Here is a 12,951-nt window from a genome sequence, read left to right on the forward strand (position 1 = left end):
TCAAGCTGTTTTTTTCTTTTTCCTTTTCCAAACAGTGACAAAAAAAAAAAATGGAAACCCATTAGAAAGAGCAGGTATAAACCACAATATGGCTTTATTTTCAAATGCAATGACTTCACAGATCAATTTTTAGCACTTATCAGAAAAAGCATTTAAAACAGCTTTCAACAAAATATGCATGTTTAAATCTACCATGTATGAATATCCTCAGAAGTCACCACTGATTTCTGAATGTTCCAGCCATGTATCTGAAACCACATTTCAGGAAGGTATTATTCTCATGCTTTTCCTTGCCTTTGCAACTGTAACAAATATTGAAAAGTTGGGTGTAGGCTCAGTTTCAGGAAGAGAATTTTCAACTCTTAGTTTTCTGCAACACTTTAAATTTTTTAAAAATACATTAGCAATATAGGAAACTAAGCCCTATTGTGAAAAACAACAAATATTCAGGGAAAGAATCACAGAAGTTTCACAAAGTGATCTCACCTTTCTGCTAAATTGCATCCCTGAGAATACTCTAAAATTCTACATTTCTCAGTTTGCTGTTTAATTCTAAAATGAAAGGATCCTAGCATATTGAAAAGCACTGTCTCAACAGCAACGAATAGCTCAGTATCTCACAACTAAGGAGCATACCCAGACCAACAGTTCTGCTACATATTTTGCCTAGCTACTAACTGGGACACGTTCTCAGAATCAACCTGCCAGTCCATGCCCAGTGCAGTGGCAGCTGCTACTCACTCATCAGTGCTTGGAACATTCACTCCAAAATTGGGAGGCACATATTCAAGTCCTTCCCTAACACACAGCACCTGAAAAAGCACTCACCAGGCTAGAAGATATGGGAAACGAAGGTATTCTCAACACTCCCAGCTGATGTTTTATGGAATCATTTAATATTCACCAGATCACTAAGAAGGGAAAAGAAGCATCCATGATGATCATACTCACTAAGCAAAAAGAAGAAATCTGATTCCCCGTCCCTGTTCTGAGAGAACTGTATTTCATACACACAACACAAGGAAACCAACTCTACAGCCAGCAATCTATTTGAAAACATCCCTAACCAGCAAACAGACAATTCAGACTTTTGAAAACTTCAAACAACTAAGAAACTAAGAATCCAAGAAAGAAGATACATCTGCAAGAGTTGAGAAAGTATCCTGTCTCAATGGCAGCTATGAAGTATTGAATACTTTCCAATTGGAAGTGCCTGCAGCTGATAAAAAAAATTGACACACTTGAGATCTAAGATTAGAGAAAGAGCTCCTGATATTTTAAGCACCCTGTTTACTTTATGCTTTTAAAGATAATTGAACCTTAAGGGCTGAACATCCGAGAAATCCAGCCAACAGGTAACCATTTTTTCCACAGAGGAAAAAGTAAAAAAAAATAATCTTAATCTAATAGCTGTAACTGAGCAAAACAGTTCTGTCTGACCTTCAGTTTTCAAAGCCCCTTTTGTTGCTTTCATCTCTGTAGTGCTGAAGCTCTGGAATTAAGATGCTTGCAGGAACACACTAAGGAAGAGATTACCTCTAGTTTGGGGGCTGTAGAAAGGAAAACAGTGTTTTCTGTAAGCAGAAGTTGGTACTTTTCAATCTAAACTTGATCTAGATATACTAACACAGAACTTAAAAAAAAAAAAAAAGCAAGTATTTTAATTGAAACAAGTTCTTGATCAATGCAATACATTTTAAATTTAGGTTTAGAGTAAAATCTGAAAAAAGGTAGCTCAGGAAACTTTTGAATTTCTTGAATTTTCCTAAATATGCTATCAGCATTTTTGCACATAATCACATCAGAACCAGAAGTAACAGACTTAGATTTGGTTTCTATAAAAATTAGAAGCACTCACAAACATTAAGCATGCTTGCGGTTCAGAGTACATCCAAGTGCTAATATTCAAGTCCTGAAGGACCCAACAAAATACATGCACGCTTGAAGAGCATCTAACCATGTCGTAAGCTAATATGCTTCAAAGAGTTAATTCAAATATTCAAAAAATAAAAATCCCAGATTTACAGTTGCCTTCCTAACTTTAATTTGACTCTATTGTGTGTCCAATTTAAATCCTGAATGAGGTGAGGTCCTGACATAAAGTTAGTGCTTGGTTTTAATTACGGGGAATGTCTATGTGTACAGAAAGAAGGAAGAAGCAAATTAAGAACATAAAAGCAAATAAGTGATTTTTTTTGTGTGTGTGTGAATAATCGTTTGTTAATTTGCAACTTATTTTTTTCCTTTAAAAAAAAAAATCTCTTTCCCTTTTTCCTCCCCTTTCCTTACCATTTTCTGAATTATTGCAGGAAAGAGTTTGGAGTCTATCTTCCTGCTTATTATGAAAAAAAGCCAAACATGCTTTAAAAAACAACAATAAAGCATTTTATGACATGGCCTTAGTAGTTCATTGTTGTCAAAGGTGAGGAGAGGGGAGGGGTCCTGCACACCTTCTCTCTCTCCATCCCTAAGTCTTCTACCTTGAGCTAGCCCTGACTGCATTGTAGGTCTAGTCAAGCCAGTGAAAACAGCAGAAGAATAACAACCCATTCAACAAGTGAATATTTTTGTAGTGCACCTGGCTTATACAGATCAGATGAATGCTAAAGCTGGCACAGAGGAAGGGTGGATCACGCAGGGCGTGGAAGCACATAAAGAGAGCAAGACCTCCCTCTTCTAGCAGCAGCAAACTTAATTCAGCTCACATCACAAAATTGCATTCATATACTCCCACAGTGCCTCACACAGGGGCAAAAAGAGGAGAAAGGCTACTACTACCATGTTTACAGAATATACAGACCACCTACAACTTGATACAGCTCTCCTTCAGGAATCATGATATACTTAAAGAGGCTGCAGGATTACGGAGATGCAGGATTTCACCTCAATTCCTGTCCTGGTTAGCTGCTCTGCAGCTAGACCAGCGCTGACCAGACAGATGTTTTCTCTGAACTCATCTGAATCCAACCTATCTGATCCTGCTGGACTCAAGTTCAACCCTGGCAAACCTAAAGAGCTCCACAGAGACCCGCTCTGTTCCAGGAAAAGTTACTAGGTCAGATCAGTATTGATGCAGGAAAGATTCTATCACTGAAATATATCATTCCCTAATTTTTTTGTAATCTTCCCAGGCTACCCTCACCCCCACCTTCTATATCATCCTTTCCTAACCAGTAAGATTGGGGTAGAGGGGTGGCTTGGAGAAGGGAGATAAGATTACCTCACTTGCTTCTTCACTGTCCCCTCCATTTACAGGTGTATAGATCCCTCTAATCAAGTGCAAATTAGTGCTTTCCCACTGTTCAGAACTGTTCCCCTCTGTTCAGTATCGGCAACAACAACCTGGAGCGAAAAAAAAGGAGAAAAGTGGGCAGCTGACAACTCCATTTGCAGCAACAGCTGCAGGATTTCCCTGGAGCAGGGTGGAAGTAAAGTAATAGCAGACCCTTTTGGCTGGCTTCTCTAAGCTAGAACATCAGGAATGCAGCCAAAGGTTTTACTCATAGACCCAAAACAAAACTCACTCCCCAAAACAAAATTGGGAGAATAAAGAACTTAGAGGAACATGTCTGAAGATGTTGTCAGGACAAGTTAAACTTCCCTTTAGGAGAAATACTAAGAACTTTTTTCTTTTGGTTTGTGTTTTGTTGTTGTGGTGGTTTTTGTTGTTTTGTTGCTTTTTTTTTTCCCTCTGGAAAGAGCAATACAGTACTCCATCAAAAAGGCAGAAGCGTTGAGGAGAAGTTTCAGGGTGAAAAACGATGAACTGGGGACCACCTTTCTAAAGGCTTTTTTTTTTTTTTTTTTTTTTTTTTTTTAAAAGACAACAGCTCTAATACTGGGAAAGTCCCTAATGAATACTGAAGGCACAAAAGAAAAATGGATACTTTACGTACCCATGTAAAAAGACATCTAGAGACAGATTTCATAAAGTTCTGAATATCTTAAAGGCCACTGTACCTGAGAAGCCTCAGTCTCACTACAGCTAAGACTTTTTTCCTTACCCCTAGAGCTCTTTGGATCAAAAATTTCCAAATGTGAACTGCCTTCCAAACCCTGGTAACAGTGAGTTTAAATGAAGTCACGAGTTACCTAAGAATCATGTGCTCCCTAGAAAAGGCACACTTTAAAATTGTAAGGGTTTCTCAATCTCAGCTACAGCAGAACTGACACTTTGATGAGATAAAACTGGTTTTTCAACTTAGCTGAAAGTGCTTCCTAAACTGAACTGAAATAGAACACATTCTGTACCAGTTTAAATGCCCATATAGGACTTATACCCCAGCTTTTACTTCTAGAAACTTTGTTCAGAGGCAAATACTTTACAGCTTGCTTAATTCACATATCCTAGGAAATTTACTCAATATTAAATGCTAGGAGTAACTGCTTATGTCCACACTATCCAGAAAAGAAAATGGGGATGTTAGTCAAAAATGAAATCGGAGTACCTGCAAGCAGTTACACATGCCATTGGGTAGCCAAAGAAAGAGGTGAAGGAGCCAAGTGAAAAATCTATTTAACCAAATGCTATTTAGAAACCTCTGGTGGAAGGAAAATATACAGAACTTAAGGGGCACACAATGAACTTTGTAAGTGTGTAAGAACTACGCATCAATTACAAATGTCTTCATATGGTGAAGACATGTTTTAACTACTGTTTTCTGAAAAAGCTAAGTCAATATAGAAATTGACAAAATATTGACAATACAAGAATTCTGACAAATCCTAAGCCTGGAAGGAAAGTACAGCCCCACTGTACATTGAATATTGCAATAAAAGGCAGAAGGTATGTAGTAACTTTCTGGCTACCCCTTCTCACCCTATTCTAGCAAAAAGGTATGAAAGTAAGAGAGTAAGGCACTTGTTAACCAAGGGAGGGTCACTTCTGTCATTTGGGAATACATTAGGAAACAGTCCTTGGTCCTTTTAGTCCTAAATTTATCCTGTAACAGTTTTCTAGTAGTTTCTCTGAAAAGACGCCTTTGCTTCTCATACAAACTGAAGTGAAAAATTAAACCCTTACTATAATGCAAAGGTCTTTTGTGGTCAAGCTCCAAAAATTATTCCAAACCTTATTTAGCTGTTTTCATTTCAGAAAAAGATATTGGTAAGAATGGGGCTTAAACACTAGTAACACTACTGTACCTGAAACACCAAAGCTTGCTGTGCACTTCTGTTTCCGACAAGGGAGGCATTCCTTTTACCAATAGACATCTCCCAAGAAACATTGTAACTCACTCTGAATACAGCAGAAGTTTATTAAAAGAAGTTACTAATCTGACACTCTAAAACACAGTTCAGTTTACAGCTACATTGAAGTAAAGGCACTCTCTTCCCATGCTTTGGATGCCTCACCTAGGTATCGTCTTACATGCCTATCTGATATATGCAAAGAAAAAGAAAAGGGTTTCTTGATGTTCTTTTGGTGGGCATATTAGCTGAATAGTACACTATTTTAAGAGATCAGTCTAATTTTTTAAATGACATGGGATGATAATTCTGGCCATGCATGTAATATATCCTGTATATACATTTTCAAACTGTATATTAAAAAAAGGTACTCACTCCTGGAAAAAGGAGAATTCATAAGAGTTATTTTTATTAACTCCACAATTTGGCATAAAATACCTACTTTTAACAACAACCACTTTCAATTCTGAAGTCACCATTCTTTAGATGGCACATTTAATATGACTACAGGTTTCTGAAAAGTGATCTTTGGAAACATCATATTAGGGTTAATACTGCTCGATTACCTTTCATTGTCATAACATCTGTATAAGAGATTATAAAAAGGCCACTGTATCAGACAGAGGGCTAAGTAGGTGAGTGGCTGTTGACACAAAACACAGGTCTTTTCTTTCCCTAATATTTCTTTATCCTGAAGCATTTTATCTCAAGCATTGTGTTTGAACTGAAATGATTAACAAGGATCACTTGGGTCCTAAAGCCTAGCCCCCATTCTTGAAGGCAACAAAGTCTGAACTTTTTATTAAAATAGTATGAAACTCTTAACTTAGCAAATCTTCAAGATGAGGTAGCTTTTTTTGTCCCGCAACTTCTCAGAGACAGCTGCTCCAGAATCTCAGTAGTAAATTGGTCTAAAATCTTCTAATTTTCAGCCTCAAATTACTCGGGACTAGTCTGCACACATTTGCTCATCTGCTCTCACCTTCAAGGGCTTCCTTCTCTTGGGTGTTTAAGCACAAAAACATATTTGCAAAGCCCTTGCACAATCTTTCTCAGGTTGCATTTTCCTAGATCAAGTTCCTTCAAACTCCCCTCTTAAGCGAGCTTCTACTTCCCAATCATTACAGCTGTCTTGTTCACATCATAAGGATGTATGCAAGAATGCAGCTGCTTATCGAAACAACACTAGAAAAAGCCACACAAATGGAAAGGAGAGTACTAATTAAAATGTTGTACTCTGCAACTAGGTATATTAATTCTACTCTGTGTTCAGCTACAGTTGAACCTCTGAAGTAGATAGAACCTCTTAAGTAGAAACAGGTCACTATTACAGTTAAAATCCATAGCAGAATAACTTAGCTAAGGAGATATTCTAGCAACTATACACTTGAAATAATCTACTGTTATTTTCCTGAAGCAATGTACATTATGACCTCATGCTTAAATCAAATATTCATTATAATCTGTTACTCTTAAACACTGCAACACAGAAAACAGCTGAGAATGTTTTATTAGTACACTAGTATTTCAAACAGTACTAAAATACGCAAAAGCTAAACTAGACAAATCACTTCCCATATCCCAAAGAAGTTCCGTTCCCTTCCCGCTCCCCCCTTTCCAAACAGTGAGTACATAATACAGTTGTTTCACATCTTCATTTGGTTTGTCAAAGTTATACCCATCAGTTATTTGCATTGGTTTTACAGGAGATGCAAAATTTCAACAGCATACTAGAGAAAAAGTATATTTGAGAGTCAACAGTATTCTCACTCCTGTGCAGAGAAAATGGAGGCAATAACGAAAAACAGTATCACTGAAACCATCAAAATACTTCTAGACAGTTTTGCTATCACAGTACTTAAAATTATTAAAATATTTCTTGGACAAGGAATCCATGAGCGCTCTCCTCCCTTTCCTAAACACTCCCAGACTGGGGCGCGTATCTAAGCATCTCCATCTCAAGGTAAGAGCTTAGGATGGAACTGCAACCACCATCCTCTTGTCTGACGTCAATGGGATACAAGCCTTCATACTTTAATGCGACAAAATCCCCTGTCCCACTTCCTGCCCCAAGACCTCGCATCCTCACCTCACATCTCCTGCAGTGTTCCAGCAGTCCTGGTAGGCTGCAGAACAGAGGAACACCTGCAGGCTCTAGGCACTTTAACTCCTCATTACTAGGTGGAAGAGCCCAAGCAGAGAGAATCATCCCATCACAGGGGAAGGAGGGATGAAAACAAACTAAAATCCTTAAGTGTGCAGTGCAGAAAAGGACTAGACTGAACCCAGTCATATTGCAGAGAACATCCTGAAAGCTACGATAGTATTAGCACCAATCATCACATTATACTTAGGTACCAAAAATACCAACAACTGCACTACTACTATGGACAGTGATTGTACATATATGTGGTCCACAAATGGAAGACAAAATTACAAAAATTTACTGTTTAAGTGACTATTAATATGAAGACTAATGATTTCAATTGTGACCAATGCCCTTTTTAAAACAAAGTTGATAAACTTTTATCAACTTTATCACATAGTATTTACAACTTAAAAATTTGGAGAAATTTTTAAGCAACCTGCAATTCTACTGTTAGAAAGATCAGACAATCTTTATGGTACTCCTCTAATGCTAATATAAACCGACATGAATCTTAAGAGGTACAGAAACTCAAACCCAGATAATGTAAAATAAAGTCTTTACAGAACAAGGACTCTATCTATCATAAAAGCCATGCTTCGGTCTTCTAGATTCAATACCAACTAAAGACAGGCCTTCTCTCTTTCACATAAAGAAAACTACTGCTATGTGTATGTGGAGCTCCTATGATAAATTCAGAACAGTTTTCACTTCAGATGAATACCCAAGATGTTTCAACTCTACACCTACTAGGTTTTATAAACTATTGAATGCATTTTGAATGAAAATTTCAATAAAAAAATAAAGAAGTACGCTTAGCACTATTACCTGTGAATTGTCAATCAAATGCATGGTCTGATCAACATAACAAAAGGCTTAATATTTTAGATTGTGTACTTCTCAACCAATATACAGGGAGAATCTCTTCAAAGTTACCTGGAAGCAAGTTTGGGGGAAAAAAAAAAAAAGAAAAAAGGCACACCTGTGTTTTTCATCACTACCAGTTATCTTGAGATACATTAACACATTTTTGAAGGGTAATACAGAAATCCTCAATTTACTCCTTGCTTGAAGTGTGTTTGTGTCAGCCAAGTCTGAAGACAAGACAGTAACCTAGAACATAACACATCTGGTAAAGTAAAACTACATGACTAACGTTAGTGTCATAAATGCCACTTCAAAAAGTTCAACAAGAGATCGGGACTATTATTCCAATTTTTAGCTCCGTATAGCTTTCAGTGATGTAAACGTATACTGGAAATATATGCAAATGAAGATTTCCCTTAATTTTTTTTTCTAAAGGAAACATGAACCAGAATTTCTCTCTATCCCTCCTGGCCTTTCTTTTCTCCCACACCCATTCAAAATGAAAAATGCATGCTTGCAGAACTTAAACACATTAATGTCGCATAATAAACAGTTTATCACTGTCATTCCAATCAATTCATTCATATACTATTGCATTGTAATTGTTCCACAGTCCACAACACCAAAAGCTGTTATCACTGTGTTTACACAAAGTCTTATCAGTTTATTGTATTTAAAAGTGTTTAAAGTTTATCCTAAAGATCAGAATATGCCTCAACAAATCGGACCACATGCTGTCAGCTAAGAAACGATGTCCTTATTTCTCTAGTAAATTGTATAGGAACTTTGACTAAATATTCAGACATTTTACAGGCAAAGATCTCTTTCCCACAGCCTTTGTGAAAATACCTTTTACTACCTTAAATGGCAGTGGTAACTACCTATTTATGAAAGATAAATTACGTGTTTTAATATTTCATGTGTCTGAAACGCAAATCTGGGCCAGATGTGCTATTTGCAAGAACTAAATTACTGTATCAATCAATAATAAATCACAAGAATGTGCAGACATTTAGTGGATGTTTCACTGAAAGATATTTAGTAAGATGCATACGTAGCAATTCAAAGCAGATTTACAGCAGCTTTCCTCAAGTTGCTTAAAGACGGGCAAGGTGGTACCCAAAATGTGTAAGCTAAATAAAGATGCTGCATCCCTGGTTCCCTGGAAGTCACCTGCGTAGTATTGCAAAGAAACAGGAATACTACTTATACAACTGTACATGAAACTGTGTCTTTATTTTAAATGTTTTTTTAGAGGACTGACATGACATCTGTGTGGAAAAGCCTGAGCAATCACAACGAGCTATCAACCCTTCACACCATCACTGCTGCTATTTTCAGTGATCCACCCTGTTTTTGCCACAGTGCTCTTGGCATCATTATGCTACTGTGATTCAATATTTATCTGTTAGATCTAGTTATATCACAACAGTATCTATACTACCTAAATCTCATGTGGAACTTCTGTAGCTAATACCTAATCCACAGTTTTTGATCTCTTCTCTTCAAAATTCTCTGATCACAAAACAAAAAGTCATTTGAGATGTGCAAACATCTGGACCCCTGTGAATCATCCATTCTCTAAAAGGGTGTGCGGTCACGCATAATCACTGCACCTACTTTCTAACGGTAATCAGGTATGAATAAAATAGTGTGTGAACTGCAGTGGTTAGCATAAAACCACTTGTGAAAGGAGTGTGCCAAAAAATGTCTTCAAAACATGTTTAATAACAGAGTTTTGTTTCTCAGCTACAGAAGCTCCTCACCAACAACCAGCATTAAGCTAAAGCAATCGCTTACCGTTTATGACAGCAAACAAGGCCCTTTAAGCTTAATATTTTAAAAAGTTTTTTGTGTTAAGAGAAAGGTAGTAATACCTTGCGAAATGACAGAACTGAGTGCTGAAACTTCTGCTGACAAGTCACCTGCTAAGTCCAAGACTAGCATTTTAGTATAATCCTGAGGAAAGATTAATTCTAGAATATTTTTAGCCCTAGCTTTGAAAGTAGACAGCACTTGATATAAACTGAAAAGCATACTGGTGGAGAGCAGGCAAGAGAATACATACAGAAAAAAATCTTTTTTTATAATCAAAACACGGTGAACAATTATTCTTATAAAATTCATTATTCAGGAAGAAAAAACTGCAAACACACTGAACAGTGTCAGTACTAAGGCTTCCACAGCAATCTCAGCTTCAGAATCAGAAACGTACAGAAAACTAGGAAGTCACAATATTGCTACATCTTTCATGTCCATTTTGCAACACAGACACAACTACAGAACACACATGAAAGATGACGAATAAATAAAAAATGGATTTCGAAACCGGGCAGTCACAAAAATATGGGGGGGGGGGGGGGGGGGAACAGAGTTCAGCTTTAATTCTTTATCACCACCTGATTTGGGGGATTCTATGCATTTTATTGGTGCGATTACACAGACTGAGACTTGAACTGTCATTTTCATCCACCCTACAACAGCGGTAACCCGAAACAGGCAGCTGGGGAACGCTAGCAACTACCTCAACTCCTAGGTTTGATACAAGCCTCGAACATCGGTTTAACAGCAGTTGCATAAGACGACTCAGAAGGCCAAGCACTCCTACTGCCTTATACATCTCTTTCCACGCGAATGAGAGCGGAGGGAAAGATCTGGACGAAAACTGAGCAGTACCCGAGCGTCACTAGTACTGCCACTAACAAGGCTGGTTATTATGCAGCAAAGAAGAGGAAAAACCAACACCTGGCGCACAAATATGCAGACACCCAGTGAATAGGTGGATCTACAGAGAGATATCTTCCCTTTCCCTTCCGCAATAGGCAACCCTTGATGGGTGTGCCAGGAATGGGATATAGGGGGGAGGAGAAGAAAAGGGGTGGGAAGTGGTTGCCGCTCGCTGCAGCCAGCCTGAGTGATGGTTAGGTGGTTAATCATGGTGGCTGAGGAAACATCGGGTCACTTCTCCCCCTTCCGCCTCCCGCGCAATAACGAAGGTGGGCAGCGCGGCGGAGGCGCTCGCCCTGCCACCGCCACCAGCCACGGGGGGACCCGGATCCCGCACCGCTCGCACGGACGCGCCGGCGGCGGCGACTCAGGTGGGTGCCGAGTAGAGCATCCCTCCCCCCCCCGCGCCCAGCGGGAGGGGCTGGGCACGGGGGCACCGCCGCCCCCTCCCCCGCTCTGCCTGGTGGCGCACACGCCCGCCCTGCCCTGCCCTGCCCTGGCCGCCTCCCGCGGGACTCACTTGCCGATCACCTCGCAGAGCTCGTACACGTCCTCGAACAGCACGTCGTCGTCGGCCATGGTCCGGGCGGGGGGGATCAGCCCGAGAGGCGGCGGCCCCGGGGAGGGGGGGCGAGGGAGGGGGGAGGGGGGGCCGCGGGCACGGTCCCTGCCGCGCGGCGCGCTCCCCTGCCGGTCAGCGCCAACCGCCACCACCACGGTAAATCCCAACCGCTACGGCAGCTCCCGCCGCCGCCACCTTCCTGGGGCGCCGCCGTCCGCCCGCCCGGGGGCTCCCGCGGCCGCACCGGGACTCCCCGCTCCTCCTCCCGCGGGCCGCAGCCGCCGCCGCTCCCCGCGCGTGTCACACACTCCGCGACCCCACCTTCCTCCGCCCCCCACCCCCCTCCCTCCCTCCCTCCCTCCCCCTCCCAGCCGGCTACTCCCCAGCGGCAGCGGCAGCGGGCGGGCGGGCAGCTCCGGCTAGCGGGGCGGCGCGAGGTCCATGGAGGGGATCGGCGCGGCGGGGAGAGGGGCCGGCGGCAGGCGGCAGCGCCGTCTCGCTCCCTCGCCGAGCGGGCGGGCGGCCGCGCGCTCCCGGGCGGGGGGGGGGGGGGACGCGCGCGCCGGGAGGGAGGATAATAGTGGGAGGGGGAGGGGCGGGGAGTTGCAGGCGCGGCCGTTGATTACGCTCCCAGGCGCGAGGAGGAGGAGAAGCAGCAGCAACGGCGGCAGCGGCCGCGATAGGCGCTTGCTTTACTGGAGGGCGGGCGCGCGCTCCCAGCCGCCGTCACGCAAAGCCGTCGCGGCGCGCGCGCGCGCGGGGGCGGGCGCCGGGGCGGGCGCGCGCCGGCAGGCCGAGCAGGCGCGGCACGGACGCACGCGGGGGGCTGCGTTCGCTTCCGCTCCCTTTCTCTTCCCCCTCCCCGCCCCGCCAGAGGCGCGCGCGAGGCCACGCCCACCATCCGTTTGGGGGGTCGGGGGGGGTCGGTCGGGCCGGTGTGCGCAGGCGCGGGCTGGGATGACGTCATGGCGCGGGGAGGGGGCTCGGCGGGGCGGCTGTGGGTGCCGGCGGCTGTGGTGCGTGAGGGCGCGGCCGGGCCGGGGGGAGCGGCGGCGGCGAGCAGGGGCGGGCGGGGCTCAGGTACCGACTTTCCATATCGCCCTACCGCCGGGCCGCTGAGCGCCAGCGGCAGAAGGAAGGAGCGGCGGCCCCGCCGCGCCGAGGCCGCGGGGTGCGGGGGAGCGCGGCCCTGGAGCTGGGGGGTGTGCGGTGCGTAGGCAGGCGCGGGAAGGGGAGAGAGGAGACTCGCTGCTCCCTCAGTGGGTCGCGATGGCCGCTGCTTAGGTGAGGGGTACGGCGCTTCAGCTGCACGCACACGCGTGGTCTGTGGTGACGGGCGTCCCTTCTCGTTTTCACAAACCCGGCTGTAGTAATAAAGAACCTCTGTGCAAAACCGGGCTTGTAGCGCTTTGTCCAGGGGCGGTTAAAGTGCCTTTTTTTTTTTCGAGAGGAAAACAAT

General features: G+C 43.0%; 1 protein-coding gene across 7 annotated transcripts in view; it reads right to left on the bottom strand.

Moving 5' to 3' along the window:
- The window catches only part of CASK (calcium/calmodulin dependent serine protein kinase), a 228,485-nt gene extending 216,759 nt beyond the window's left edge, over positions 1-11,726 (bottom strand). For all 7 annotated transcript variants that reach the window (XM_050915214.1, XM_050915213.1, XM_050915211.1 and 4 more), the window contains exon 1: positions 11,451-11,726. In XM_050915214.1, coding sequence (XP_050771171.1) covers positions 11,451-11,509 — 59 coding nt within the window. In that variant the 5' untranslated portion in view covers positions 11,510-11,726. The remainder of the gene's footprint in view (positions 1-11,450) is intronic.
- Between the last annotated feature and the right edge of the window lie 1,225 nt (positions 11,727-12,951).

The sequence above is a fragment of the Gymnogyps californianus genome, chromosome 1 (genome assembly GCF_018139145.2).
Source record: "Gymnogyps californianus isolate 813 chromosome 1, ASM1813914v2, whole genome shotgun sequence".
NCBI classification, from domain to species: Eukaryota; Metazoa; Chordata; class Aves; order Accipitriformes; family Cathartidae; genus Gymnogyps; species Gymnogyps californianus.